The sequence below is a fragment of the Equus caballus genome, chromosome 5, assembly GCF_041296265.1.
Source record: "Equus caballus isolate H_3958 breed thoroughbred chromosome 5, TB-T2T, whole genome shotgun sequence".
Classification (NCBI taxonomy): Eukaryota; Metazoa; Chordata; class Mammalia; order Perissodactyla; family Equidae; genus Equus; species Equus caballus.
In genome coordinates this window covers 19,157,402-19,173,910 of record NC_091688.1, presented here as the reverse complement: position 1 = coordinate 19,173,910, position 16,509 = coordinate 19,157,402, and the positions used below count along the sequence as shown (strand labels likewise).

The 16,509-nt window shown below is 38.0% G+C and overlaps 1 protein-coding gene across 2 annotated transcripts in view; it reads right to left on the bottom strand.

Moving 5' to 3' along the window:
* Nucleotides 1-16,509, bottom strand: part of SWT1 (SWT1 RNA endoribonuclease homolog) — a 101,546-nt gene that overhangs the window by 82,259 nt on the left and 2,778 nt on the right. Inside the window, exons 2-5 of one of the 2 annotated variants that reach the window (XM_070267875.1) lie at nucleotides 16,305-16,433; nucleotides 9,668-9,757; nucleotides 6,714-6,797; nucleotides 5,132-5,190 (exon numbers count right to left, since the gene is read on the bottom strand). In XM_070267875.1, coding sequence (XP_070123976.1) covers nucleotides 5,132-5,190; nucleotides 6,714-6,797; nucleotides 9,668-9,748 — 224 coding nt within the window. In that variant the 5' untranslated portion in view covers nucleotides 9,749-9,757; nucleotides 16,305-16,433. The remainder of the gene's footprint in view (nucleotides 1-5,131; nucleotides 5,191-6,713; nucleotides 6,798-9,667; nucleotides 9,758-16,304; nucleotides 16,434-16,509) is intronic. The other variant, XM_070267876.1, reaches the window with a different exon arrangement.

Genomic DNA, 16,509 nt, shown 5'->3' with positions numbered 1-16,509 from the left:
CAGATGTTAGCCCAGGGCCAATCCTCCTCACCAAAAAAAAAAAGAAGAAGAAGAAGTGGAAAGGATTACTCAACAAATGGGTGTTGCAATAATCAATTTACTATTTGGAAAAAGTCCAAATTTACAGCTTTATATAATACCAGACAGCATAAATTAAAATTAAAAGGACCGGGAATTGGTATTTGTTATAAGTGTGACAGATTATTAGTCTTAGTTAATAAAAATCTCATCAAAAACTACTAAGACTCTAGAATAGGACATCAACAGAAAATTAATGAAAAAGAAAAAGAGAACAGCTAATAAACATTTGGGGAAAAAAGTCTGACTTCTCTAGTAATCACAGACACGCTAATTACAACATACCATTTTCTTCTATCAAATTAGCAAAGATTTTAAAGTAACATTAAATATTGGCAAGAAGTTATAAAATGGACTCTCTCATATGTTCCTGGTGGAAATGCAAAATGATACAACAGTTCCACAAAATAATTTGACAGTATAATTAAGAATTCTAAAAATGTTCATATTCTTTCACTTCTCAGTAATTACCATTTTAGAAATCTATATCAAGGTGAAAAAAATCTGAAATGGACTAAAAAATAAAAAGATATTCAATTCAGGATTACTTATAACAGCAAAAAATCAGGCACAAAGTAAATGCTAAAATTTTGGAAATGACTAAGAAACATATCATTCTATCAAATATGACAGAATACCATAGTCATTTCAAATGACGTTTATAAAAAGATTTCAATAACACAACAAAAAATATTGATATAACATTAAGCAAAAAACAAGCAGGGCACAAATCTGTATACATAATGTGATCTCAACAATTTAAATAAGCATAGTAAAAAGGCCAGAAAGAAATGTGCTAAACTATCAGAAACAGCAATAGCTAGAGGTAATAATAATGTTTTCCTTTTTAAAGTAGATATTACTTTGTAGTCAAAGTGAAACACAATCCAGTAATTTATATTAATAAACCCTTGCGTGTTCTAAGTGCCTGTCACTCTGGAGAGGCAGCAGAGGACACACCACATAGAGTCCTTACCCACAAGTGGCTTACAGTCCAGCAGGGGAGAAAGAGATGGCAAATAAGTGACTTCCCAAGTAATTAATCACGCAAGAGCAAACTATAAACATCACAGAGTTTTTATAGGAGTTTTACTTGAGTCTTCATCTGGTTTTATTTTCTTTGCTATCTTCCTACAAAAAGACTGCCTATCATTATTTACCTGTTATTAAGTAACAATAAAACAAAACTTCACATTTTAATGGGACCCTGCTTGGCATCTAATAGTATATCATGTAAGATGTCAACTGTATTAAAGAAAAATCAGGAAAACAACAAAGAAAACAACAACTTTAAGAGGACCCTGTAGTTCTCGGAGCATTTTCATATTCCTATTTTATCTGCTCTTCCCAATAGCCCTGGGCTGCATATTTCATAGCAATCTACGCACCATGTTCTGTATGGTCATAAATAATGAAAACTCAACATTACAAGGCCTTTTAAAAGACCAATAAAATTAAATCTTAAAATTACCTCTTATCAGCTAGTTTTGTGAAACGCTATAGTAAGATAATGCAGTTTTATATTTGCAACCCAAAATACTAAAGTTCTGAGATCTTTTTAGACATAAAAGTTAGACATGCAGCAAATACTTTTTTGTCAATGACTTAGTGTAAAATCAATATTCAGCTGAAGCTGAATAGCATCATCCTGGATTGAACTCTTACGCCAAAAGAATAAATGTGAAATTTTGTCAAAATCTAATTATAATTAGCTTATTTTAAAATTTAGTAACCATTTTAAAATGTAACATGCTGCACGAACAATAACTTCTCAACATTATCAGCTCCTAGATTGCTCCGTTGGTCATGATAATGCACATTTAGGATACTAAATTACATACTTAATCTCAATTTAGGTCAATTGAAGAATAAAGTACTTTTTAGCTAATTCTGCCAGTAATGGGTACTGCTGATAGCAATACTGTCATCTCTCTAATAGTAACTGAGGCAAAACTTATCTCCTTTTCAACTCCTGGAATTAAAGACTTGGTCAATGGTGACGATGCAATTTTATCGACAAAATCCAACAAACTGAAAGTGTGCTGCTTCTAGAAAGGCTTTCTGAGTCTTTTCAAAAACAGACTTAAAGCTGTTGCCATTTTTACATTTTATTGCTAATACATCTGTATGTACTTAAACCAGAGATCTGGAATTGTGGTAATGGTACAATGTAACTGGCTTTCAGAATGACAAAATTCTCTCTGATTTTCCATCTGCATCTCAGCTTTTGCTGTTTGCACACCAATTTCGAGGCCTTCCCCGCAGTTGAATATGGAGATTTTTACAGAAGATGCCATATACTATAAATAAATACTTGTAACCTTAAGGCAAATTAGTTTGCTTACTTCTCCAACAAGTAAATAACAGCAAACAAACCACTTTCTCTGCAGGCAATGACTGCTAGAAATCCTGCACTGGTTTTTTTTGTGGGGTGTTTTTTTGGTGAGGAAGATTGGCCCTGAGCTAACATCTGTTGCCAATCTTCCTCTTTGCTTGAGGAGGATTGTCACTGAGCTAACATCTGTGCTAATCTTCCTCTATTTTATGTGGGATGCTGCCACAGCATGGCTTGACAAGCGGTGCTCGATTGTCTGGAGATCCAAACCTGCGAACTGTGGGCCCCCAAAGCGGAGTGTGCGAACTTAACCACTATGCCCCAGACCAGCCCCCTGCACTGTTGATATTAATGCCTGCAAAAGCACAGTATTACAGCTTTCTTTCATCCAAGTAACCTTTTAAATATGTAATAGCTCCTATAACATATTGTTTAAGTACATGACAAGGAAGTTCTAAAATATGTTGTATGCCAAATAGTTTGTCTTTGTTTATTTACTTATTTATTTATTTTTGAGGAAGATTAGCCCTGAGCTAACATCTGCTGCCAATCCTCCTCTTTTTGGGGAGGAAGACTGGCCCTGAGCTAACATCCATGCTCATCTTCCTCTACTTTATATGTGGGACACCTGCCACAGCATGGCTTGGTTAAGTGGTGCCATGGCCACACCCAGGATCCAAACCGGTAAACCCCAGGCTGCCAAAGTGGAACGTGTGCACTTAACCACTGCGCCACCAGGCCAGCCCCAGTTTGTCTTTGACAAAAGAACATTTCACTACAAGTTACACCTAGAGTGCTTGCCAATATTTGCAAGTGAATATTCAGATATTAACAATGAATCCAAATGCCATGCCTTGCTCACATTATTGACATTGTTACCCTGATTAGATATGATGATAACCCACACAATGGCATGGTCACTGATCACATGTGGGTTCCAGGATGCAGAAATGTTGTTGAAGTAGGCATTCAACTATTCACCATTGCAAAGGCTGAAGCCCAATAGCGGTTTTTGAGTAAATTCATGAATCCTTAGAATAATTTAAATGCTAATCCCAAAATAATTCAACAACATTATTTCTTCCTCCTCCCAAGATTATGTGACCAAGTCTAAGGGGGCAATATACAGATCAGAAGTCTGTCTACGCTCTTATACATGGATATAAAATCAAGGGCTAGAAAATGTGCCCTTAAGCAAATCAAACAGTGTTTTAGAACTCAAAAGAAAAGAAAAAAAGGATACTAGTACAAAAGGCATTAAAAATCCAGTTCAAAAAATTCAGAAAGTGATAGCATAACACGATATTTGTGACAGAACATACTTCCATAGATAACAACACAGAAGCAAAGTATCACAAAAACTAGGAGGAGATGATCCAAAAGAAAAGCTGAAGAAGAGTCAGAGACAAGCTGGATTTGTTGTTTTTAGCAAACATAACTGAGCTTGTCTGGAAAGCAGAACGTTTATTTCTATACTTAATGCCATTTTACTTGTTTTCCCATAACTCCCTATTTTCAGAGAAACCTTGATATTATCAACTTTGATCACGCATTATACTTTTTCTATTTACCCCCATTAGTGGCAAGAAATTCCTTTACCACAAAATTCTCTGAAATTTTTATCCAAAGAATGCAGAAGTTAAAGATCAATAATCTCCATTATTCTCCTATCCCCCAAGTTCTTTAGTTGTAGCCACACTCAGTTTAATTCACATGGTTTTAAAGCCATTTCAATTCAATAAGCTATATAGTCTCTTCATGGGTGATATGTAAAAATAATTTATCCAAAATTTCTAAATCAGCCTCATGACTTTTTCCATAACTATATGTAATGAAGTGACAAATAAAAATGGCAAGCAATAGGATTTATTGGAGAATATGAGGAAGCCATTTGGTGTAAACCTAATTCGGCCTGACCTTGTCTTTCCAAAAGGGCCTGACCGTGGCCGTTGAGCATGCGTTGTATATCTGCTTTAGATATTCCCTATGGCAAGAACAAAGGCCCTTGAGATAAAGGTGCAACTTTCCTCCTCCTCCCAACGTTGGCATTCCCTTAAGGATTAAGCACCTCTCCTTAGGCTAGAAACTGACTGCTGTCCTCACCTGTGACCACCCAGCTCGAGACAATAGATTTGCCTCCTGCTACGCCCTCCGAGACAGCAGACCCACTACCTGCTGTGTCCATCAAGCACTGTGCCGACAGGGCAATCTTGTGACTACTGTGGGAGGGACATTTCAATCATATGTAAAGCATCCTCTTTGGGGGTATATAACCACTCTGTGTACCTCACTTCTTTGGTGCCCTTTCTTCCTTCAGGAAGAAAGGCCCTGGGCCATGGTTCTCAGATTTCAGCTCAGAATAAACTCTCCCAAATTTTCATTTATAGATTGGTTATGGATTATTTTCGTCGACAGAAGTTATGTATCTTCTAAAAATGTGTCAAAATCAAATCACTTTGAAATAAAATTTACATTTTTTTCTAAGTATCATTGACACAGTATAGAATTCTGATAGACTTTTTATTTCAGCCAACTCTTCCTTGAATTTATACTAATATTAAGAAAATTCAATAATCATAATCTGTAATAGACCCAGAAATATCTGCATGTGAAACAGTACTAATCAAAGTAAATAAAGGATTTTGCGAATCTAAACATTTAGTCTCACAATTCTATGCCAAAAAAGTAAAAAGATATCAAGAAAAATGGGAAATTTACCTGTTCAGTTCTTGTCTTCTTTTTACATTACAATACAGAATGTCTGTATGATCTGATTTCTAAAAGAAAAAATGTACCATTTAGGAAATATAAATTATACACTGGTATTGTAGTTACAGGGGAGGAGATTGGGAGATAATATTTCTTTCCATATCTATATGTTAGTGAATAGGCTGACACAGTAACTTCCTCAATCCTCCCAATAATCTTGTGAGACAAATATTATCATCCCCATTTTACAGATAAAGTACCCAAGGCTTAATCAGAGCAAAGCATCTTCCTCACGTCACAGAGCAAGTCAATAGCAGAGCCACGATGTGAAACCAGATCTGTCTACTCTCTCTACTCTCTCACCCCGTCTCTCTATGCACTCTGGGAATACCGGGCTAGGCATAAGAAAAATAAGAGAGAAACAGGATATAGTCTCTGCCCAAAAGAGCTCAGAGCAAAGTAAAAGAATAAAGTAGAGAGCAGTAGAAGGATGCGTACAAATAATGTAAGGACATAACTACGGGTCAAAGCAGAAGAATAGATAATAAGTTGTAGAGTTCAAAACATCCATCATGCAAATTTGGAATATACCGAGGAAAAATGGTGAGCAAAATATATGCTAAAGATTGAATACAAATGGAATAAAGACTAATGGATAAAATAAAAAGGCATTCTCAGCTAAGAATGTTTAAGAATTCTAAGAAGCTGGAGATGACTGGCATAAATTCAGCAGAAAGAAAATAAACCAGCCTAGCTAGAAGCAGAAGGACTGCTTTGAGGAAGAAGAAAAAAGAAAACTGTAGAGTTAAGGTATGACCAAATGTAAGAGGCGCGAAGGATAAACTAAAAAGTGACTGAAGATTTCTCAACAGAGGAGAAATATGATGAAATCAGTGTTTTAAGGAGGTTAATATACCACCAATAAATTGAAACAGCACTTTCATTATATGAAAACAAACAACTTCTTAAAAACATAATTCTGTATTCATAGAACTTTCACAACTACTCTCTCTTATTACCCACAACAACTATGTGGCTATCCCAATACACACCTAACTTCAACTTGAACGTGGAAGTACTTCACCAGCCACCCACGCACTAGCTTCATGTGTTCAGTCTGCTGCCACTGTTTCTAATTATTTGAATGACAGTGGAAAGAACTCTGGACTTGGCCCTGTTGCTGTAAACAATTTCGTGTCCTTGGACAAGTCACAACTTTCTGAATCTCAATTTCTGAATCTGAAAATGCAAACACTATATCCGCCTTGGCTACCTCAAACGGAAATTGTAAAGACAAATATAACCAGATGTGAGAAAAGACTTAAAAACTGCCTAAATTTATATCCACGTCGTCTAATCCCACATGATGGGGTCTATCAGTACAATGCAATAAAGAACTTGATAAATGCTTTGTGCTGAGGAGAAGGAAGAAAAAACAAAACACTAGTTTTCCTTCTATTGGCTACAATAAGATATAAAGAAAAAGTTAATATAAAAGTAGTGGCACAATTTATAGTATCATAAGCCTTCCAACTGTATATTAAACTTTAATATGAATAATTTTGAGAGTTACAGTATCTAAGCTACTCACCAGTTTTCTCTTCTCTGATGAAACAGATCTTACAGAGCAAGCTGAACCAGCAGAACTCGTCGAGTTTTTTTTCTCTTTCTTATCCTGAGAAAGCCATTTGGAAAAAAGGAAAGAAAAGCACAAGATAAAGCACAGTGTAAGACAGCATCATTTCATCACTGTCATTATAAATCAACATTCCTTCTACTTAATAAGAAACTTCAGAGGGAAAGAATGTTTCAAAGCACACAAAATTTGGTAAGAGGAAGAGAAACTCAACCAGAAGGGAATCTCAACTAAAAATCGGAAGATACAGGTACTCTTGAATCAGAGATGAGACGGGATCCAGGTGTTACAGCAGAGGCCAGTAGACAGCTCAGATAAGGGAGTGGCACTGCCATGGTGGGATTCAGCCTTCTACAAAGCAAACCCACGTTATCTACTTCTTTTTCAATGGATCCTGAATTCAAGAGAGCCAGGACAAACATATTCTGACTACCAAGCATGTACCAAAGACATTCTAGACGGTGGGGACAGATTAACGAAAAAACAATAAAAGTCCCTGCCCTCGTGGAGGTTACAATCTAGGGCAGGAATTTACAAATAAACAAGTAATACACTTAGTGTGTCAGATGATGCTATGGAAAAAAATAAAGCAGAGAAAGGGTCAGGAAGGGCTGGGAGGTGGAGGCGGAGGCAGTTGCAACTTTAAACACAGTCAGAAAAGGCCCCACTGATAAGTTCACAGGAGAATGGGGGATAAGAGCAAGGGCAAAGGCCCTGAGGCAGGAATGTGCCTGGCTTTTGGAACAGCAAGGAAGCCATGGAGTGGAGAAAGCAAGGAGAGAACGAGAGGGAGATGAGATGGAGAGAGCAAGTCGCTTTGTTAGCCCCTGCAAAGAACTTAGCTTTTACCCTGGATGACGTGGAAAACCACTAGAAAGTACTGAACAGGGGGGTGACATAAACTGACTTACACTTTAATAGGATCACTCCAGCTGCTGTGTTGAGAAGTGAACAGAGGAGGCAAAGGCAGAAGCAGGGAGATCAATTTAGACACTACTGGAATAATCTAGAAGAGCAAGCGATGGCCTAGATCACAGTGATAGCGGTAGAGGAGGCAATCAGACTCTGAATATATTATTAAGAGAAAGCTGATGGAATTTGCTGATAGACTTGATGCAAGGACAGCATGAGGACAAGGGTTTTGGCCCAAGCAACTGAAAGAACAAAACTGCAATTTACTAAACTGGGAAAACTGTGGCAGGCATCCCACATATAAAGTGGAGAAAGATGGACACGGATGTTAGCTCAGGGCCAGTCTTCCTCAGCAAAAAGAAGAGGATTGGCAGTGGATGTTAGCTCAGGGCTAATTTTCCTAAAAAAAAAAAACAAGAAAAGCAGAAAAAAAATATGGGAGCCTGGAGGGCTGCTGGGAGGAGAGGGGAGCAGCAAGTTAAATGACACTCCCACCAAGACACAGCCCTTTGCCCTCTTGTCAGTCCCCACGTGGGGCTGCGGCCTTCAGGAAGGACTTCTCCTAGCTCCGCTGGTCTCAGTTCAGCAACTCCCAGGTTCCCTTCCCTCCTTCCCCTCCCCCTTCTCTACCTCCCCTCCCCCTCTCCTCTCTAGCCCCCTCCTCTCTCCTTCTGTTTGCTGGGTGCTTCACCCCAGCCACCAGCCACGGGGCTGTTCTTTCCCACAAAGATCTGCCCTCTGCTTTTTTAAGAAAAAAAAAGAAGATGAGGAGGAACCAGCAAAGACCACTTCGAAGAAGTCACCAACGAGGAGGAAAATAAGGAGAGTATGGTGTCTCAAAAAGCTAAGGAAAGAAAGTGTTTCAAGGAGAAGGTGAATCAGCCATGTCAAATACTGCTGACGGGTCAAGACAGACGGAGTCTGAAAACTGACCAAGGGATTTAGCAACGTGGAAACCACCGGTGGCCGTGATGAAAGCAAATTTGGAGGAACAACGGCAAGAGGGAATCTGATTCAAGTAGGTGAAGAGAGAATAGGAGGAGAACTACAAAGAAAATGCCAATTATCAGTGTCACATAGGGGATAGATAAATCAAGGACACCAGAGGACTGTCTGGCCACGTTCCAGGGGCCCTTTTCCAATTATTTCTGTACCTAGGAGGCCAAATTAGTAATCAGGAAGTTAGTAAGCAAGGGAAAAACACCAAAAAGTTTAATGATCTTTGGGATACTGCATCCAGGTGATGAAAAAGCCTATGAACTACCAGAGAAATCACTTACATAGCGAATATTCACCTTTGCCAGATTTTACTCTCCCATCTTAGATGGCATTACAGCATAAACATCGTCTAATTCTGATGATGCACTATGCAGACTATTCAGAGAGTTTATAATAAAAAACTGATGGCAGGGTTTTTGGTTTGCTTGCTTTGGTTACATCAATCACATTTCAGTCTTGCTTCCTGGAGACAACACCCAGCTCAATTACTTAGACATTCTAAATTTCATCTACCAAAACACTTCTAAGGCAGAGTGCTGACAGTAGCAGAGAAAGGAACATGTGAGCACACCTTCCCTACCCTTAGCCTCCCCTACACAGGGCAGCCAGTTCTGACTGATTAGCACATAATCCTATCCAAGGCGGAGAGAATGGAGAAGGGAGAAGATGTGCAAAATGGTCTCCTGGTGAGTTATTTCTATGAAAATGAGGATTTGGGGCATAGAATTGAAGTCAGGAATGCCAAGGCAAATTACTTACCTCTCTAAGCCTCAGTTTGTTCATTCATGCAAATGGGTTATTAACCTACCTCGCAGAGTTGTGAGGAATAAATAAAATAATGCAAAGAAAGAATGGGAAAAACAGATGACTTCTCCTTGGTCAGAAGGGCAGAACAAAATGTTTACATATCTCATTTTAAGACTGAGGTGTATTTTTTCATTACACAAAAATAAACTGTAAAAAAGGGTATCTTTGGGTCAGTAAATCAAAATTCTTACTTCTTCATCAAAGTTGGGTGATGAGGTGGTGCCTCTTCTCTGAGACTTGTCTTTTTTTCCACAAGATTCTTTGTTGGACATTTTGAAAAGCTAAAACAAACATTAAAAAAAAACAAAAAAAATTAGAAATTATTCTTTTGGTTATATTAAGATTGGAGTTTTATAAAATGATTTCCATTTGCTAACCATTCCCAAGGTGACAGGATTCTCTGATCGTTCCACTTTACTTATATTCTCTCTCATAGACATTTTTCCCTCTCCGTCAGCTTCATCTACCACCTTTCTAGGAATGACTTTCAAACTATGCCTTTAGCCCTGACTTCTCTCTAAGCACCACATCACCTTTTCAGCTGCCTGCAGGACTGCAGTATTTTGCCCCACCTACACCCCAAGACCAATTAGTCATGAGTCTTTATTTTCCTGACACACCCTCTGTCACTCACTGGGTAAGACTTCCAGCAAGTCATAATCATTTTTTGAGTCCCAGTTTCATTATATGTAAAATAGCAGTAACCCATCCCAGAGGGTTTTTGAGGGACTCAAATAAAACAATGGATGTAAAAAATACTCTGCACAGGGTAGTATACAGTAGGAACTAAATAACTACTGGCTTACATGGTTGTTTTTCTACTAAATGCTGAGCTCCTTGAGGAGTATGCTGTATTAAAAACTTAGGAGGTGCTCATAAATGTCTCAGCAGGCATTTATGAGTGAATGAGTGAACTTTTCTTCCTCAGAACAATCTTCATTCTTTCATTGTGGGCCACTTCCAACTCTTGCCCATTGCATTTCCTCCTTCCACTTCCCATCCTAGTCTCACTTTTCCAGCCCTGCTCTGGATCCAAGTCAATACTGTTAGCGGCTGACCAAAAAAACCCCAGTAAGACAACACTGGTATCCCTTATAGTCATAAACATTCTCAAGTTAGTGTGCACCAGAAGCATCCTGTGTTGAAACATACAGGCCAGACACTGGGAACACCACTAGGTCTGCGGGGCAGGAAGATAAAAAAGGGGTCTAGGGGGGCTGGTGCAGTGGTGCAGTGGTTAAGTGTGCACATTCTGCTTCAGTGGCCTGGGATTCACTGGTTCGGATCCCAGGAGCAGACCAACACACTGCTTGTCAAGCCATGCTGTGGCAGGCGTCCCACATATAAAGCAGAGGAAGATGGGCACGGATGTCAGCTCAGGGCCAGCCTTCCTTAACAAAAAAGAGGAGGATTGGGGGCGGATGTTAGCTCAGGGCTAATCTTCCTCAATAACAACAACAACAAAAAACCTCAATGAAGAAAACAAAGGAGGTCTAGGGGCCAGCCCAGCAGCATAGTGGTTAAGTTCGCGCACTCCACTTCGGTAGCCCGGGATTCTCAGGTTTGGATCCTGGGTGCAGACCTACACACCACTCATTAAGCCATGCTGCACAGCATCCCACATACAAAGTAGAGGAGGATTGGCACAGATGTTAGTTCAGCAGCAATCTTCCTCAAGCAAAAAGAGGAAGATTGGAAACAGAAGTTAGCTCAGGGTCAATCTTCCTCACCAAAAAGAAAGGAGGGGTCTAAAAGCAAAACTCAAAGGAGAATTTAATGCTGGTAGTGACACGTATTGAGACTATGAACATAACAATGGCCAGAAACCAAGCAATTGCAATTACTCCTGGTCAATCATGATCACACTAAGTGCAGTTCTATAACAGAATGACCCATTATATGAAATCAAGCTCTTACAATACTTTGATGACTATGAAGGGAAAGAAGACAAATGCTGATAGCTAACAGAAAAGCTAATAATAATACAAATCAGTAAAAGAATATTCAACATAGACTTCTCAAATCAGATTCTAAATTGCCCAGAAATTTTGCTTTGTAAGACAGTTCATGGCAATCACTGAATTCACAGTTGAGTTTTCAGATTAGAGTAATAATCTCCTTTTCCTTTTCTTGTTCCCAGGATTCCATTCCGTGGGAAAAACAGGTATAATAAAAAACAATAACTTCCATGAAATGAATTTAGATGCAATGGATTGGTTATAATGTTACCTTTTACAATTTAAACTGATCCCTGTTGGTCTGATTACAAAATTACACACTAATTTAAACCTTTTCACCACAAGACAAATTGAAAAAATACTGCAGATAGTGGACTATTGAAGGAAAAACACCTATATGTTCACAATGACAAATGCTTTATATTTGTTTGCTGCCGAGACCAGCTAGGCATCGAGCCGAAGGAGTGGACAGAATTAATAGACAGAACACAATCTATATATTCAATGGGACAGGGGACCATCAGCCTCAATAACTGAGGTGAGGTCCCTCTGATGGCCACGTATTTATTTGTGGGTAAAGAATCACAAGCATGTACAATACCAGGAACTCATGCCTGCAGGGACACTCAAGCCAAAGCCCACAGGTCCTATCCTTCATCCCTCTGAAGCACACCAGCCCTATCCCAGGTCAGTCCCTTGGGGAGTATCTTAAAATCAATCAGCAAGGTATGCCGGCGGCATTCGGTTCCTGCAAGGGCTCAGCGTTCCCAAGCCCCTTGCCTTCATGCTCAATAACATACACCCCTCCGGCCTTGAATCCCAAAGCACAAACAATCTGGTATAATAATTATAAGAGTCAGCAGATCACATATCTCCCAGCCACCCATTCGGAATTTATTTTTCCTAGGCTTAAAGCCTAGCAAGAATGCTGCTATGATCTCCTGCAGCATTTCCCCCTTTTTGTTTTTGTAAGAAGAGGTAAGCAGTCTGGGCAGTTTCTCTCTTAGCCAGTTCTCAGAAGGTTTTTCTCGTGCATCTGAGGACCAAGCAGAAAATAATGAAAAAAATACATCCTGATATAACAGTTCCAATAAGGCTACCGTCAATGGTTTTTATCCAATCAGTAGGAAATATCTTTGACAAGCCAGTATGTATACCATCAAATAGTTCAGATTCAGATAGCAAAGATAATTTAGCATCTTGCATATGTTTTACTTTAGCTTGCAATAAATCTATATCTAATGTGAGATTGTCCTTGAGGTGGCCCTTTACATGCCGCCTAATAGTGCTCCAGGCATGCTTGCTATCATTATAAGGATGTGGTGTGATACAGAGCTCAGTAACATTCCAATCACATTGCAGTCTGACTAGCTTTTTTAAGTTATGTACTTCATCTCCCAACATTAATACAGCATTTTCCAGATCCACTAGCTGTTCATTGACTCTCTGATCAATTCTTGTCTGACTGTTCCATGCTTCACAGGCATTTTTATGCCACTGTTGAACAAAGGTAGTGGTTTGAATTGTTTGATGCAGTGCCACCCCAGCAATGGCAGCAGTGGATGCTATTGCTATAAGGCCTAATATAGCAGCAATCAATAATCCTATGAATCTTTTTGATCTTTTTAAGATTTTTCTGAATTAGTTGAAGTAAGGCGTGGGTATCAGGAGATCCTTCCCACGGCCTATTTTGATTTACTGGAAGCCAAACGCCCAAATGTCGCCTCAATAGCATATATGAGTGAGAATCATTGTATAAGGAGCTATTGAGATAAGCGTATAATTTGCAATCCTTACAATCCACAGTTTTAGCTGTTTTATTAATAGATACCGTAACTACGGCCAATACATATGGATCTCCGACACAGGCTTTGATGTAAAAAGTCCAACTGGCAGACATGTTGAAAGATAATTTTGTGTTCTCATAGTTTCCATCCCAAATTCTGAATCGCCTTAGACTGAAGGCTAGTTTCCATAAGTCAATCTGTGGTCTACCCTTACTAAATTGAGGTTGTGGAGGACAAAATCCTTCCCCGTGCCATAAAATGGGATATTCACTATGTGTTGTAATAGTAGTGTGATTATACCCTGAAATTTGCCACCTTAACTTTTTATAGGGACTGCAGGCGGAGTCTGTATGGGAGCAATTTGAGACTGCATACCCCCTGGGGAACCAGTCACACACTGTTCCATAGGAACCATTAATCAAAATTGCCCCCTCCGTCCCGCGACAAACATCCCAATGTATTCGATCAATTTTATCCACCCATAATCTTCGGCTAGCACATAATGGACGATTTGGAGCTGTAAGATTGTTTTGGGGGGCAACGGAATAGTGACAACTGTAGCCTGGTAACATATGTAATTGTGCTTGGCTATGATTTCTATTGAGTATGTAAGTAGATAGCCAAGCCTGGGTAGTGAAATTTAAACAGCCTATTCCCCTTCCTATACAAACAGGCCAAGGGTCAAAACCAAAATTAGTTATGTCATATGGGGTAGCTTCTTCCTTTCCAAATATAGGTAGATGGACATCCTCGGGCCCCAAGACCCGGGATGAATCATTAACATATACAGGGACAGAATTTTATCCCCAGTTTAATTTTATAATCTCAAAGTTTATTGGAAACCTATATTCCAGAGTGTCAGAGTCCTTTCCATGAATTTCTCAGGAGATGAAACATATTTGCAAAAACATTAAAGTAAAACAGCAACTCTCTGCAAATAACAAAACATTCAAAAATGGTAACTGACAAAGACATTTGACCATGTCTGTGATATATAACATTTTGAGATACTAACCAGAATTATTTTGAGATAACCAGAATTATGGCTGACAATCAGATCAGATAATTTTTAAAATCCTTATATCAATAACACTCATTTACATAATACCATTTAAGAAAGTTTATCATTATTTATTTGACAATGCTTCTCATGTAATTTAACATACAAAATAAGCCTTATTAGTTTAGCATTTTTCTTATAGAAAGAGAGCAAATTTCTCTGAGAAGTCCCAGGGGCCCTCTGAAAATCCCCAGAGAAACCTTCCCTCCTCTTCCAAGTCAAAAGAAAGCTTTTATTCAGGACTTGAATATTTGTGTGTGGGGGGAAGCTTGTCAAAAATATTAAAAGCTTTAAAACATTTGTTCAGATGGGAAACAAAGTTTACTGCGAAACCATGTTCAGGTATCTATTCAAAGTGACAACAGAAACAGTCAAGGGGAAACAGTTAAAATAGTCAAAAAAAAGCCTCTTTATAATCTTTTTATTAAGAGCAGATTAAAAGTTTAGGAAAATTATCTTTTAAGAAAGAGGAAACCAAGTTTTAATTTTGTACCAGTTTACTTTTGACATATAAATTTATTTACTTAATTGGATTTATTTTAATCTTAGCCAACTTGACCATACATAAAACTCTTTAGGGCTTTATTTTTACAAAGCTTTGGTTATTTTGTTTACATTTAGAATTTGTCCCAGCACTTTAGGACAAATTTATCTTTTTCAACTCAAGAAACAAAAATATTTCCATTCTTTATATTTCTTTTTTATTGAAAACATATATTTTATTTTCCTTGTATACAGACCTTTTAGAAATATATGTTTTCTCATAGAAAATTCCTCAGCATACATAAAACATGTTTATCAATAAATCTAAGCACTTCTCAGTCTCTTTGATATAAGAAACTAAAAGCCAACAAATATATGCTTAGTAGTTAACCTTTAATATTTTATCTTACATAGAAATGACCTAGATACCCAATAAACTGTTATTATTTAACTTAACTTAGTAAAGCTATAAAGTTTAAGTTTCCAAAAAGATTTTGGAAGCTGTTTTCTTAAGTATGCAGACTATAAAACATAATTATTGTACTTAAAACTCTTATCCAGTTTTAACAATTTCTTTTAAAAACTTCATGTGACATTACAGCAGTTAACTATCATCCTCAGTTGTTTTAAGTACATATATCATAATATAATTACTATACATATAATTATTGTCAAAAAGTTTTTCCAAAAACTTTTATTTTTTTCACATTTGTTTAGTTTACCTGTTCTTAATAATTATATTTAGATCATCTACAAAAACTCCACGAGACATTAAACAAAATTAGCTATTATACTGAGTTATTAGTTTTGCGGATAAATTTTGCAACAGAGATGACATGAGCTCATTTGACCAGTAAACCCAGGCTGTACATGTGCATCATAGCCAATGCTGATGACTTTGAGGACATGTTTATTTTAAATGAAACCAGCAAACTTAAACAGGCTTTCATTCATCAAAGATCACTTTACATCATGTTAAATAACTTTGTCTCTTAGAAGTTTTTGCATATTCATTAAAGACTGCATTCCATTATGGGAGATTTCGAATCCTCTTCTGAAACAGGTTTTCAGAATGGCAATTACAACTCTAAATTATCTCAAAAGTTTACTTATTTTTACTTGTTCGATTTTAGATCAGGAATTTTGGGGGAGTTGAAGCTCAGCTCAGCTTGCTGGGAAGCTCAGCAAGAGAGTAGACAAAAGCAGCAGATTTGGGTTCGGCCACTGGCATGTTTAATTATTTAATGATTTTCTCTTAAAGAGGCAGTAAAGTATTTCTAATTTTATTTAGAAGCCTCAAAAGATTAAAACAGGCTCCATGTTGTTGCAGCTGGCTTTTCCAGTTGCATACATCAGTTCGGGTGAACTGAAATTGGCCCGTTAAAGTATATCAATTTTTACAAAACTTTATCTTACTAACTCTTATACTTTTAATTAGAACTTACATTTAGAATTCCATTAACAAGTTTTGGTATTACAATACTGTTCTGTACTTTCAAAATTACCCATTTACTCTGTTAAAATCCCTGGAAACACTTACCCCAACGGGAGATCTTCAGAGGCCTCTATCCACACTGCTTCCGGGTCCCGCACCGCTGAAGTTCCACTTTTGCTCTTGGCGATGTTTCCTTCATGCCCCACATTGGGTGCCACCTGCTGCCGAGACCGGCTAGGCAGTGAGCCGAAGGAGTGGACGGAATTAATAGACAGAACACAATCTATATATTCAATGGGACAGGGGACCA